At 41.8% G+C, this 15115-nt stretch overlaps 1 protein-coding gene across 6 annotated transcripts in view; it reads right to left on the bottom strand.

Annotated features, from left to right (window-relative positions):
• The window catches only part of LOC119185020 (uncharacterized), an 89972-nt gene that overhangs the window by 12995 nt on the left and 61862 nt on the right, over nucleotides 1-15115 (bottom strand). For 3 of the 6 annotated variants that reach the window (XM_075869459.1, XM_075869460.1, XM_075869458.1), the window contains 5 exons: nucleotides 14386-14743; nucleotides 10658-10738; nucleotides 10516-10584; nucleotides 10244-10421; nucleotides 2138-2239 (listed from right to left, as the gene is read on the bottom strand). In XM_075869459.1, the coding sequence (XP_075725574.1) occupies nucleotides 2138-2239; nucleotides 10244-10421; nucleotides 10516-10584; nucleotides 10658-10738; nucleotides 14386-14743 (788 nt within the window). Of the gene's footprint in view, nucleotides 1-2137; nucleotides 2240-2280; nucleotides 3518-10243; nucleotides 10422-10515; nucleotides 10585-10657; nucleotides 10739-14385; nucleotides 14744-15115 lie in introns of those variants that run through there. The other 3 variants (XM_037434150.2, XM_075869461.1, XM_075869462.1) reach the window with 2 other exon arrangements.

The raw sequence follows: 15115 nt of genomic DNA, 5'->3' as shown, positions 1-15115 counted from the left end.
TAAATGATCAGCCAGTTGCTAGCCGAGACCAGGGAATGCGACAGAATTACCAATTTTCTGATTTAATGACAGTAAATTTAATGCACATTTACCGTAATTTTATTTGTAATACTGAGAGACAAATGCATCAACTGCAGAGTCTGAGGTAAGCTGTTATAAAGTGGGAACAATTTAGCAGAAATGTTTTCTTAGCAATGGTTACTTGAAACATGTGGTGGAAACAATGTTTTGCAGCCCTGCATGATCATTTCACAATGAAGCTTTCGTTCACACAGCAGTTTGCTCACTAGTAAGCCTTCTTGTCCAAACTTTCTACAGCTTAGTTAACTTTAGGTAGTAACAAACACTTTCACCTTCTACCATGTGAGATTTACACCAAAGAGCAAGCACCACTGAATTGCAAAAAAGCGGGGACACGGCCACTGCAAAAAAAGGCAATCATCCATGGCAAAGCACACGTGTCCTTGCCATGACGTCACATCGCTGCGACTGCATCAACATTAGTGTTCATTCTCGGGGCTAATAAACACAAAAGAGAGAGAAAAAAAAGTGACCAAAGAAGAAACAAAGAAACAATAAACAAAGAAATACTGATGAATGGCCTCTAGAAAACAAGTATTCTCAATTAGAAAAAACGGCTGCAACCATTTCATTACGCAGAAGCAAACAGTACTCCTATCATCATTGAGAGTTGGGTCACTGAGAGCATATATGATATATCTGAAATGGTGGTTTTTGGTGACAGTAAGCACATTGTATGAAAAAAAAAAGAGTAAAAATGTAGCTATTTATGATTCCTTACTTAGCACTGCACATCTGCTTGCCATCACTAGTAAATAACGCTGTTGAAGCAATGAAAAAGGGGAAAAAAAATGAGAGGCACACACATTGACTTGGCACTAACAAAATAATAAATATTCAAAACTGATGGTCTTCAAAGAACTCTGTCAGGGAACCCCTTCCCTAAGGGCCTATTCACACTGGGCAACAAGTTGGCCAACGCTATCCGCAACCACGCAAAAACGTGGCGTCAATAACTCTGTTATAATAAGCAGCTCGCAATTGTTGAAAAGCACACTGCAGATAAATTTTTGGCCAACCGATAAACTTGCTAGAAACATGCGAGCATTACTAAAGCAAAAGCTGTCTATTTTTGCTGTCTAATATCAATCCCTGTCTTTTTTCCAGATTCTTTTATACTTTCCAAGCAACAATGGCTACAATAAGCTTTCTCTGTGATCTTACTCGTGCCACCAGTTTTCTGCAACAAAATATCTCTTTAGCTAGGGCTTCATCCCAAATTTTTTGAGCATGCCTATGCTTGGTTGCTTTTGCCAGTGGGACATGCAGCCGTGCATATACAAGAAAGGTGCTCTCATTATTGAAGACTGTCAGTAATGCCTTAGAGCTATTATGACAGGTAGTCTTCACGATTTGTAGCATGCAGTGAACCAAAACAATGACAGGAGAAAATGCATACAAGCAGGCTTATTTTGCTGCCATGTTCACCCTGCATTGAAAAACCTCCAAGAGCATGAGCAAACACACAAATCTCCACCATTTGGTAAAGTTACGACTGTGACTATGGCACTCATGTGATGCATTCAAAAACAGCAGGGACTGCATGGTGCATTCTTTAATGTGCCTCTTGTCTGTATCACACAAGTGCTATGGTTATAACAGAATCAAATAAGCTAGCCCAACAGTCTGTACTCTGGGCAGAGATAGTTTTGTCAGTGAGAGGTTCCCTTGACAGCAACACACTGCACGACAAAAGCAAAGACAACACCATGTCATGTATAGCGGAATCCTCCCTGGTAGCCGAAGCTTCTGTAGAGTAGCAACATGACAAGCTGTGTGTCCTTTGCTGAAGCGTGCAGTTTGTAAATTACAATAAAAAAAGAAATGTTGTGCACCCTTGGGGGCATACAGAGCTCAGGCGTTTCACAAGGAAAATAAATGGGATGAAGCCAGATAAAGCTTCATAGCATGCGCTGCGTCATGAGCATGTCGAAACAGAAAAAAAAAAAAATAATAATAATAATAGTTATAATAATAATAAAAAATAAAACTTAAAAAAAAAACACGGGCACAAAAATGCGGCTACACATGCTGTCGCCAACACTTTGTCGCTTGCCTTTTGTTGCTGAAAGTTGTCACACCAAACAGCATCGTTGCTGTTGGCAACAGAGATGTTGACCAACGTGTTGACCAACACGTCGGGAAACATGTTGGTCAGCTGTTGGGAAACATGTTCCGCAGTGTGAATAGGCCATAAGACGCAGCACATCTTTTATGCAACATATGCATCTTGTTTGAGAGTCCTCAATTATGTGCTGCAAAATTAGTACTAAATAGTGGGGCATATGAAAAGCCGGAAGATAAACATGGTAGCGTTGGAACAGTATCAGTGCTTCATGCTTGGTCTTACATAAGGGCTACAGGAATAGAAAACTACAGTAGTAGCCTGCCAAGGTTCAATCTGCAGCACAAGAGTAAACAATCTGCCAGGCCACTAGGGTGTTTAGTTTACAATATCATTGTTTTGCAACTATTAAAGGCATTGCAATAAATGTCACCTTTAAAGCAAAGCAAAACCTCGATAACTCAAACTCAGTTCATTCAAAATCTTATATAATTAGAGGCGTTACTGTGGTCCTCTATATCCTAATGTACTTTGACTAGATAATTCAAAGTGATAGCCTGCATCTACTCTAAAAATAGGATGATTATGAGTGGCATGCGGCAATACTGGGTGAAAACTTCACCACAGACCTGGTGAAACAGTGGCCCTATGGAGCAGCGAGTTAGTGCCACATAACGATGCTAATGATAGATACGTGAAGCGCCCCAGCCCCATTGCTGTCAGAACAAGAACCATTGCATGCATGCTACACTAGATTGCCCAAGTATGCACCTAAGAGGTGCTTCACTGCAATACAGTGGTTATATGTCACAAGCAGGCAGCAAGTCCTTTGCCCAAACTTTACATATGCACCATCAGCATACCCTGAGAAGCGACCATTCTTCCTGTACACATGCAGTGTGAATGTGCATGATGCTGACCTTCACATATTTTGTCGCATAGTGTCCCAAGGATTAATATTTATGTGTTTCAAGTGAGGTCGTTTTCCTGAAGGTACTTTTGTTCAGAGTGTGAATGTTAGTAGTGCCTGTGTGGCCAGAGTGCCTTCTATGCATCCTGGTCTTCACAGACACTAACCACATCCATCAAGATGCCCCAATGTGCCTGCGTTGCCCCGCTTGTTTCATATTTTTATACCGCCACCCATTTCTATCTTGGTATTATCTGAAAGCTCAAAGTTTTGTCTCGTCTGTTTCCAGCTTTGTTGAATACAATGGCCCAATAAGAAAACGAGAAAACGAAAATGGTAACAAGAAAGGCCGGTAGGACCAAATTTTTTATGTATGAAGACCTTCAACTTGCCATTGTTCCAGCATTGTGCACGGGTGCTGTTGCAGAACTTCATTCATCGGCAGTTTATTTCTTGGCTGACTTCATGATTGTCAACAGAGGCAAAATGATGTTTATTTTAAAAATTTCGGCAAAGAAATTGTGCACATAAACAAAAATGGGATCCCTTTGTTTGATTATGAGGTGGTAGGAAGGAGGCATTTATGGCAAGGATGAGACACGCTAATGATTACACCGGACTGAAAGAGGAAAAATAAAGCCCGGGGTTGTCAACTAGTACACTGCTTACATTGCATGGGTTTTTCGTAAACAATGTACGGGTACTCATGCTTCTCAATGCACAGCCTCAGGTTATTACTGCCCTTTATCGAGAGAGGGTGCATATAAAGTCACCCTCGTAGAAACTGTGCAAGACAGTGACCTGTTTGTAACTGCTAGAAGTGCGGTTGCCATGTTCAAATGCATACTTAGGAGCCCTAACGGTAGATCTATAAGTTGCATATTGTTCCATGGTGAAACAGTACGAATCAAGATGCGACACGGTGGCGAACACGTAGTGTTATTACTGCTATTGCCGCTTGCTGTGACATTCGGTTCAGGGTGTGGTCATTACATTCTTAAAGGAAACAGTTATGCGATGGTGCTACTTATTTAACCTAGGACCGCTGGATTAAATACAGTGGAGCCCTGATTATCTCCTTCTGTCGCGAATTATTATGCGCTCTCAGAAGCACGTCAAGTTCGCGTGGCAGAATTTCAAGGCACTTAGTAATACATTCCAAGCAAGAAAATGTAGGAAAACATTGTTCCGTGTGAGTTCTGGTAATTAGCTATTGAGTGTGTAACTAATCGTCTAATTATTCTGCCACCAGCTAGCTTCACTACTTGCATAAAATGAATCTGCTATTAGGCCCAAAATGCATGCACATTTAGTTTTTTGGTTGCATTTGTTTCGAGAGAAGAAAAAAAGTACTTTTCATTCTGGTCTTGAAATGTGTCACGTCAAACAATCATCGAACATGATAGCGCATCCAGCAAAGTGACCCACTGCAGCAATACGATGCATGATGGAGTTAAATAATCACTAGTCCACTCAGGAGGCATGCACGAATGTGCACACTAAGTTTCAAGCCATTAAATGAAACACGCAATGCGTTACATGCTATTGAAGTTGGCATCTCCATTTGTACACACCGTGACTGAAAGAGTTATACAACTCTGAGGGGACGACACAAAACAGACGTATAATCCAGGCGTCATATAATCGAAGAACTAAAAATATGGGCACCGTGCTCAGTCTTCCTAAAACAGGTACAGACTGCCTGACTAAACCCGTGGATTGACCCTGCACTTCCCCAAGAAACATAGATTACATTATTTCTTTAGATGGCAGTTAGGCATTTATTAGAGGAGGAGGGAGCAAAGCTTTATTTTCAGCTTCTAAAAAATCATATCTAACATGTATCTTCTGTCCTATACAAAAAGTCTGAACACTGAACATAGCAGCATCACGTCCTTTTTTTTTTTTTTTTTGTGCTCGAGGCCCGACACTGAGGGTGCCTCGAAGAGAAGGGAGGAGATCTTCAGCTACATGTCGATGAAGTAGTTTCTACTGGCTGAAAACGCGAACATATCCGGACCTTGAATATAGGCCTGTCTACTAGCTGAAGCAACTCATGTACACCGAGCTAGTCTAAGTAACAGCACTAAGATATGCTCGCAATGGAGGTGTATCAAAAAGCTACTTTAAAGACAGGAAAGCTGGATCTAATCCCCAACATGGGGGCTCATAAGCTTTCTTTTTGCACCTGGGATGGTATCAGGCAGCTTTCGTAAGATTCAAGGATGGGGTGAAATTTCTTCCTATTGCCACATGCACTTCTGCATACACTTTTCACGCAATCTGGCTCGTTGCACGTGTGACAATTGTCTTGTGCACACCACTCCAAAATGTCATACATTCTCAATTATTTTAGATCATTCTCATAAGCAGAAGTGTGCAATGTGAACAGTAGAATTTATTCTGGAATTAATGTGACCACCAATGATAAGCTTGGAACCTTCAATACATAAATGCTGACACACCTTGGCGCTCATCATCACATTACTCACTGGCCAATAAGTGTTCTCGCCACTATCAGTGTCTGGAATGCTTGTACCTTGACATTTCATGTTCTTGGCACAAGTTCGCCCAAATAAAAAGTTTAGTCTTTAATAGCCCAATAGAGTCGTCTTCACACTCTAACCATGTGGCAGTATAATCAATGCCTTTAATACACTATTTCTATGATGGTTCTGCCAAGACTAAACGATTTGTTGTAAAACCAGAAGATGTAAAATAGAGGTTCTACATAATGTACAGTAGCTGGACATATGGAAAACATTACCCTTGGTGTCGCAAACTACTAAACATGGCATACAAGCATCTCTCCTAACTTTCAGTAACACCAAGTTTGGCAGATAAAAAAAGTGAGTAGAATTGCATAATCAGTGAGGTTTTAACCAGCCCAACTTAAAGGAACCGACAACACACTGCTCTCAACCCACTTTTATATGGCCCTTGTGCGCGCACAAGCCCGTGACTGCGAGTGCGACAAAAACAGGAGATCAGCTGTATGTCAACCAGAAAAAGTTTCCATGAACCAAAAATGTGAAATATCAGCTTTTCAGCTGGCTGAAGCTACTCAGTGTGGATAGAGCTAGCTTGATTAGATAACAACACTGGATACATACGAAACAAACAAGGTGTGTGAAAGAGCAGGAGCTTCCAGGGGAATAAAATTTCCATTCTAAGAAGACATCCTGTCTCACTCTCTACTTTTCTAATCATCAACCTACGGGAACGCAAGTTTATATTTTGCACTCGTGAATATTTGGTCAAACTTTTATTTGAGTAATGGCGTATTCGTTTGGGCATTTTCGAGCGCTCTTAAAGTGGCTGCGCCTTCAGTTGGTTCTTTCAGAGCGTCAGCCTTTGACTCTGAGCGCTCCCCGTTGCTCTGACTTCGAAGTGAGAGCGTAACGTGATCTGACCGGGAGGACAGATCACGTAACACAAGCCAGCCATTCACGCAGCTGCTGGCAGGTGAACGACGTGAGGAGCGCGAGTGTGCATTTCGGAAGGGGGTATCGTCGGGCGCCTAATACTTCGTACACGTGCCTTGTTAATCGCGTTTTGCGTGTGTGTGGGGCGAACAAAGAGGCTAGCGAAGGTGGAGGAAACGTCATGCTGTCGCTACAGCAGCTCCTCGCAATATGCCTTGAAGATAGCAGCTCGGACGAGGATGATTGCCAGATTTATGCGCTGTGCTCAGGAGGTTTTCGCTATATCTAAACATTTCAGAGAAAGAAACAATAACAAAGGTCAGACTAGTCGGAGATGTCCACTGAACTGATCGGCATCATTTGTTGGCACGGCGCAGCAATGTTTCCTCGGCAGCTCACTGCGCGGTGGTGCTACACGCGCGCTGCTTTTGGCTGCTCTGAGCGCTCAGAAATCGCTGATGTATACGGTTGGTACACTGTCTCTCGCGCTCCGATTGCGAGCTGCCTCTGCATCTGGCGGCTCTGAGCCAGAGAATCAGAGCGGCCAACCGAATACGCCATAAATGTGTTTTTTTTTTTTTTTTTCGGACAAAATCTGAAAGTCATCGCAAGATGCTAGGTTGGCGTAAAACTGTGTCATATAACCTCGGTTTTTAATACAATATTTCTATGGAGATTCTGCGGGACCAAACCGATTCCTTGTAAAATCCGAGTCGTCGCCAAACCGGGGGCCGTGTAATCAAAGTTCCACTGCATGAAGATATCCTCCAGCAACACTGTGAAATGATAGCAATTCCGATAGAATTCACAATAGGCTAAAGGTTTTGCTTTTCTAGAAGCAGGTGAAACTGTGGTTACCCACCTTTATATAGAAAATTTCAACCATTTTAGAACATAAAAAACTCTAGAACAAATTTTCTGAGCACTTGTATCAAGCGAGACCTGTTTACCAACTAGTGAGATACGCGCTCGTGGTCTGCGTGATTAGTTCAGGCATGTGTTGCCGGAGGTAATCTCAGAAGCCACGAGACGTTCTTCGTACTTTTTCAACACTTCAGCAGATGCCGCTAGGCCCTCGGCTAACAATATTCATGCTGCCGCTTATGGACATTAGACAGAGATGCAACAGCTGAAATAGAATTTGGAGCAATTTTCGGAGCACTAAAATTTAAATTTCAAGCAGATTACGAAAAAAAATTTTTTTTATCACAAAAAACCAAACTTGGAGCAGTATAAAAAAAAGAGACATGTACACAAACTTGGAGCAGTATAAAAAAAAAGACACGTACAAACCTTCAACATCACCTAAACTGTGCAGACGGAATAAGAACACTGCTGTTTCAATAAAAATAGTATTTCTGACTACCCCGCTAACAAACAATAATAAAATTGACATTAGCGTCAGCCACGCCTGTTAAATCCTTCGACAGAGTCTGAGCATTCAAATATGGATCTGCCAAGCTGGCAATTTTAAGATTCGTAAAACTGAGGAGTAGGTGTGGCAAAAATGAAAGAAAAAAACTGGCATGCAGTTTTGTTAGATTTTTTTTAGGGCTGCAGAAATGTTCTACAGTGCACAAAATTGTTGCCAGCAAGTGTTTTAGACCTCAGAGATTGTATTAGCACCAACATTATGCGGTACACACATGCATGAGTAACTGAACGAACTGTGCTGTGTCCCAACAGTGCTAACAGCCCCTTCCAAATCTTAAAACGCTTTTCCATGGGCCACCAGTGTACCGCCCCAAAGGTGGCTTAAGCGGCGTTCTTCACGGGTAAGAACAAGGAATAATGTTTTCTAACTTACCCATAATCCACCCCGCCACCTTTCTTTCTTTCTTTCTCTCTCTCTCTCTCTCTTTTTTTTTTTTTTTTTGACGGTGGGTTTAGGGCACAACTTCTCGGCTCGCTTGCAAGGCCCGTTTGGCACATAAAGTTACAACGGCACGTGCCTGGTGACCCAGCAACGGCACCCGATATCTATCGCATGTGCCACTGATATGGCAACCAAAGTTGTCGCCCGCAATGCCGGCGTTCACAGTACTTTGTTTGCTCACGCGCAGTAGCAGCGGCATACGCTTTCAGCATTTGCTGACTACAAAATTTACATTTCCCACACAGTGTCGCTGGCCACGGCAACAGATTTCGGTCTTGAATTTCCGTCGTCCCGCCGATAGATATCCGCTGCGGTCAACGAAACGATGGGTGAACGGTGTTGTTACCTTATCTGGTGAATTGCGTTTTGCAGGTGTCCTGGCCTAATCAGTATATATTTTACACTGTCATTTAGGGTTAGGGTCTGTGTGCCTGAATCTCTGGATTGATTGATCATGCAAGCCACAGGTGACCATCGTGGCCTCCATTTCTCACTGAAATTAGAACAACTGAAAAAATTTGAAGGCTGGTCAGGCATTTTGGTGCAATTTTGGCAAGTTTCATGGTTTTACTGCAGCTCGGCACAAAAATTGGAAATTGGAGTTGGGCGGGTTTGTAAAGATGCGTAACTTCGAAATCTTAGTGCCAAAAAATGGAGACAAAAGAAAGAGACGTAGACAACATTCACACGCGTTTCCGAACAAACGTGGTTCGAAGTTTCCACTCATGTTGTCCATGTCCGTTTCGAAGTTATGTGTCAAATTGGCCCATTTTGCGCAGCTGTTGCACCCCTGATCATGTCATACATCAAGCAAAGGCGACGAGCCACTGTTCTGCTTAGGGTAAAAGAATGCATATCTGAATGCTTTATGTTATAAGAGATGATAGGGTGCTGCACTTCGACGCTAATATAGACAATGAGAAAACAGCGTTCGCTTCAGACTAGACAATAGGCAATCCTTAATTTATGTTCTGAGATTTTGTCGGTTCCTTTTAAAGAGTGAAACATCATGTCTGAAGATCATTTCCCCCTGTTGTAGTGTATTTATGCAACAAAGTGTTTTGCTTGGATGCCCCCTTTTATGCATCTCTGTGTGTGTGTGTACCCACACACATGCACACTAACACATAATTTCTAAAACTTGATATAGCTTAAACATTTTTAGATGTGAAGCACTTTAGAGGCCCGAGCTGTCTCATCTCATGCCGTCGCTCAGCATTATGCTCACCAGTGCTATTATAGCAGAGCCATATACTATATGTAAAAAGGAAGTGAGGGTGAGCAGGATGGAAAGGGGAGAAGATAAAGCGTAGCATAGACGTGTATAGTGTAGCAACGAAATAGGAAAGGGTGCCTCTGCGTAACAAATCAAGGTTTCCTTTAGCACTGCAGATGCCAAGCAGGCTCCTCATTTGTAACGTAAACATGCGCTTCCTCATGCATGCGACCATCTCCAAAGGCTGCTCCACATTTTCTACAGCTCTCGCACCGAGTATTTCATATATGTGCTTAACTGCAAGTTCCTGCCATAATGATGTGTTAATTTCATGTTTTATAAAGCTTTTTTTTTTTTCTCACCATGTTTGAAAGTTGTACTTTGTGCACTGGTATTGATGTAAGCTTTTGTTTTTTCCCTTTTTTTTTATTGAATGTACCAGGACTTCCTTCGCAAGTACGATAATACGCTCGTATGGGTGCCCTTAAGGGTACAAGAATTAAATAGATTTTCTTATGATCCCTACGACTTTGAATTAACGAGGTTTTACTGCACTCTTTTCAAAATAAATGACCATCTAAGGTAAACTACTTTCTGCATTTGCACTTTTCTATAATTTTGACCAAAGCTTGGAGGGCACGTTAACATCAACACAGAAATAGGCACTGACCTGTATGTGTCTCATGACCTCCTTGCGCATTTCAATAGCCATGTGAAAGACATCGTGATCAGAATTGTTGTACATGATGGCATTTTGAAACATAAGCATCATGTCACGCTGGAACTCCAAGGTTGTTCTGATGCAGCCATTTTCTATGTTTTTCTTGATTGTCAACAAATCCATTGGTCTACAGAAAAAACAAAGAAATAAGGTCAAACAGAGAAAGACTGTAATAAGAATTAGCATTTCAAAAAAATTCTTTTTAAAAAAATTCTTTAAACCTGTGTACGATGCTATGATAACCAGGGGCCATTTCCTCTGTGACTGGGTGTAAGAACACATTTGCAAATCTGGAAGCAAAAATGCAGAGAAAACGTAAATACATTCACTTTAAGAGCCCCACATCTATAGGTATATACATACTTGTGGTTTGCTGCTGCTCTCCAGACCAACATAATAGCTTTCTTCCATACCTTGTAGTCTCTAACAACCTCAGAATCCTCCCTGCAACACAGTAGAACATAAATCTCAAGTCTCACTCCGAACTTAATAAGAAGGAAGAAAAATATTACTGAGACACTCCAGCACAAGCAAACAAAACTGCTTTCAACACATAACAAATACTTGTTTAAACTTAAGAGAATTTTTTGAGTTGCTTGTCGTACATGTCACATCTTTCACCTTTGATTGCTTGGAGAGGCAGACATTATCTGCACAATGAATTACAGCAAAAAAATATTATTAACAAAAGTTCACTAATAAAGTTTTGGACTGGCTGCTTTCCAACATATAATGCTTTTCAAAAAAAACCAGTCAGAGAGATAGAAAAGAACGTCCATTTGGGCCAAATTATAAAGATGGCACCATTTTTTAAATATGAGCTTCCAGACTTTGGGAAAATGGCACACTTTTCCATTTCAATTGTTTTATTAAAATGTAAACACTGATGTATGGAACAAACGGGTATGAGACAAGAAAATTAGACTACGCAAGCCGCCAGGAAGAATACGCAAAAGAAAAAAGCGATGATCTTTCCTTTCACTTATTCTTCATCGATGATTTGAGTCTGATTTTTGTCATATGCACCAACTAACCCAACAACAAGTTTTACTAAAATATATTTTTTCTACAACGAGCCTTAACTTATGCTTATTTCTTCCCGATAGTGACGCTCTTTTCTTTTGCCTATTCTTTTTCGGTGGTTTGTGTCATCTAATTTTCTTGTGACAACCACTAACTAGCCCAACAACAAGTTTTACTAAAGGGTATGAGACACCAGAGGCACGATCCTCGATGTGTTCACCTTGTGGACTGTCCACTTAAGCCTCCACTTATTGGCTGAGGCTCGACAAGCAGCACACCTCTTTCCATTCCATCTTCCGCAACATCACTCTAACGTCGTGAAGCTTTCAGATCTCTCAACCCAAATCAGAGGGACGGAATGCATTTAACAACAACAAATGCTGTCCCCAGAAATCTGCCTGGAACGCATATCTTGGAGGCCATGCAAGAACTCTAGATCCCACTAGCCCTTGAATTAGGTTTGATGTAGCATTCCCGGCATTGTTTTCAAACACCTGGACTCCTTGATGCACATGTTCATACTTGTCAAGTTTGTTTACGTATGCTGTTATTGCACATTTTGTTCACTTTCTCTTTACGCTGGAAATGTACTAGCAAGTATGGTGCATTGATGCGGTCAACAGCACCACGACGTCACTGCTCGCTGCTTTTTCAAGTCACTGAATGCGCTCCGCTCCGTCAAGGTGGACAGGTACACAAGGTGGACACACCGAGAATAGCTCCCGCTCCAAGTGTGCCTGTACTGTATAAAAATGCATACGTGATACCCTGCTTATAAGAGACACCTTATGTAAAGGTAAAAAACTGCTGCTCAGTGCATCTTATGAAGGAGTTCAACTGTATAGCAGTGTAGCCAATAAAATTTTTGCACATTCCTTCTGTACTTAGGCAGCCTTTGTGAAAGATGCCTATATGGAACAACCACACAAAATGAAGCGCCATGCTACAGACCACATCTAACTTTACAGAGCCCACAGGGCCCAGGATTTGTCTGAAAAACCTAGAACAGCATAGTATGCCTTTTACAGCTCTTAAGTGCTCCAACAGCTACACTCACTTCCAAATAAGCAATCAGCACTGAAGACCGACCAGAAAATACACTCATTAGTTGTCTCTGCTTATACTATGAAAGGCGCATTCTTGTATATACAAGAAAAATAATGAAAACATAGTAACCCCCTAAAGTCAAAATTTGTCTGATCGGGGAAGAATACATCAATCATGAACACATGGTGCCAAGGGAGAAAATGTTTACATCAAAAGATATTTCAGCTCCTGCATGAGAGCTTTGACAGCAACAGCAAGAACACCACCTTCATTCATTTATAAGGCCATTGTATCACTTTTTACAGGCAGTGCACATAAAAGGAGAAAAGGTTATCGGCGATTTTTGGTGCGTAACGTAGCTGACACAAATTTCGGTCCGACACAAATTCGTAAAATTCCCACTGTGTTCAATGAGCCATAATTTGAATGCTCTGAACCCTTCTGCATGCCTCACCGTGCGATACCATATTGGGCGCAGATACCGTTAAGCAACAACTGACAGCAGCATGCTCAGGAAGTACGCCTGCAGCCAGCGCCCAGAGACTGAAAATGGAACTAATGTTTGCCGCAACTGCTGCGAAAAAAACTGCACGGTCGCTGTGGACACAATCCTCTGTGGCAGCGACGACAGCTACGAAAGTACAGGCGTACCAATGCTCACCAAGTCATTAGCTGTAACCGAGGTAGACATTATCATAGATAGCAGCACACAGTTCTAAAGGCACGGGCACTGCTAGTGCACACAAATTTAAAACAGAACTACCGCTAGCCGCAACTTCTGCGCAAAAAACTGCGGTAGCTATCCATGTGAGCATAGACAGCAACTAATAAGCAGCTGTTCATAGCTATGCGGCTGATGCGGCAGTAGACTAAACACACCAAAGCTTCAAGTTAACCCCAAAGAAACATAGCAACATTCTGTCAGCGTGGTTCGCAAATGCTGCTGATTGGTAGTCGAGGCTTCTGAGAACACGTGAGCCAAACATTACATCGCTGCAAGTGGCCTGAAATTTGCAATTGATTCTCGAAACCCATTTCAAATTGCTCCCCCTTAACCCGAGAATGATGCCGTAAATCCAAATTACCGTGTCAAAAACCCAATGCCCACAGCCATTCAGCTGTATTGAGCATCGTGAACTGCATAGTTATCAAGGCCACTGCAGGATGCCACCACATGCCCGCGATCATATAGAAAGTAAGCCATGGGTAATGATGCGCACTGACAAAAGAATGCACATTTTAGCCTCTTTGTCATACCACTCCCAGCATAGCATGCAGCTAGCTCCTTAGTGTCAAAGGAAAGAGAAAGCGTTTGAAGCCTGCGAAAAACCTCTGAAATTTCGCTGTAAGTTTTGGATTCTAAAAATTTTTGCGGCACTCGACTTGTGAGGCAATAAGCTCTTTTACTGAAGCCATTCAACAATTAATTAGGAAATTGTTGTAGGGCCTTTTCAGATGAAGCTCGGACGCGGGTATCCACGGCAGCCAGCTTCATTCATTCGCATGTGTCCCAGATAGACATATGCGAGTTCTCTCTACCCAAATAAACCTTTTGTGCATATATCACTATTTAAAAACATGTTTCACTAGTTTTATAACAGTGAAACTGTTTAAACCAGATGTAAAGTGTCAAACTTGCCACCACCATCATCATCACAAACGGGTATGCACCACATATTTTGGGCAAATCCCACTACTCCGATTAATAGAATGCTTTGTTGGGCGTGTTGGGTTCTTCTCAAATAGATTTGAATGCAAACGAACAAGATGCAACAAGAGAAGACGACTACATATAGTCTCATATAGTATTTTCTTTGCGCGACCCCGTGCAAACATTAACATTTTTTTTAGATGAGAAATTTGGTTCATATGAATATTTCTGCTTGCTTTTGAGATCAATATCACTTATATTTTACTGTATAAAATATTTACGAATGAAGATGTGGAAAAAGTGTGTCCCATTTAAGCAATTCCTTTTGATCGAGATTATACAGTACCAGTAAAAAAAGAGTAATGCTCACCCCTGCAGCACAGATGCTGGGCTATTCGGAACAGAATCCCCAACAGAGCCAAGCAAATGTTTACTCAAATCTCCAGAGCCATCTTCAGTGCCCGACTCCATATGCTGCGAGGCATCATCTTTCATGTCTGGCTCAGTGCCACTGGGTGTCTCGGGCGTCTTTGTTCTTGCATCATCTATAGATGACTTGTCATCCTTCAACTTATCATCGCCATCGTCTTCACTCCGTGTGTCATACATGGTCTCTTCACCTGGTGATGGTGAGCTGACTGTTCCAGGGGCCCAGGCATCTTTAGATTCTTCTGCATCATCATCATCTTCATGAGCTGTAAGCTGAGGATCTTCCTGCAGATCGTCTTCTGCAAGGCATAAACATTCATAACCATTAGTGGTCTTTATTAGTAGTGTTTACACTTAGAAGGACGGAAGCTTGGACAAGTTTGTACGACAGTGCTTGTCGTGTGTACTCTTCGGTCCCTTTTTATTGCGCTTCAAATTTTGTTCCTTAGTGTTTATACGAGACATTTAGCAAATAAACATTTGCCCTCCCAAAATAATGTATCCGGAAATGTGTGGTAGCAGCAGAGTACAGATTAACTATCATTTTACTTGAGGTTTCTACAGTAAAATGATAGAAACTCTCATATTAGCCCCATAACATAGAATGCTCCACATATATACACTTAGTGCCCAGACCTTTTGCCTCTTTACATGTATCATTTTTATCCAGC

The sequence above is a fragment of the Rhipicephalus microplus genome, chromosome 7 (assembly GCF_043290135.1).
Source record: "Rhipicephalus microplus isolate Deutch F79 chromosome 7, USDA_Rmic, whole genome shotgun sequence".
Taxonomy (NCBI): domain Eukaryota; kingdom Metazoa; phylum Arthropoda; class Arachnida; order Ixodida; family Ixodidae; genus Rhipicephalus; species Rhipicephalus microplus.
This window is presented reverse-complemented; position numbering and strand designations above follow the sequence as displayed.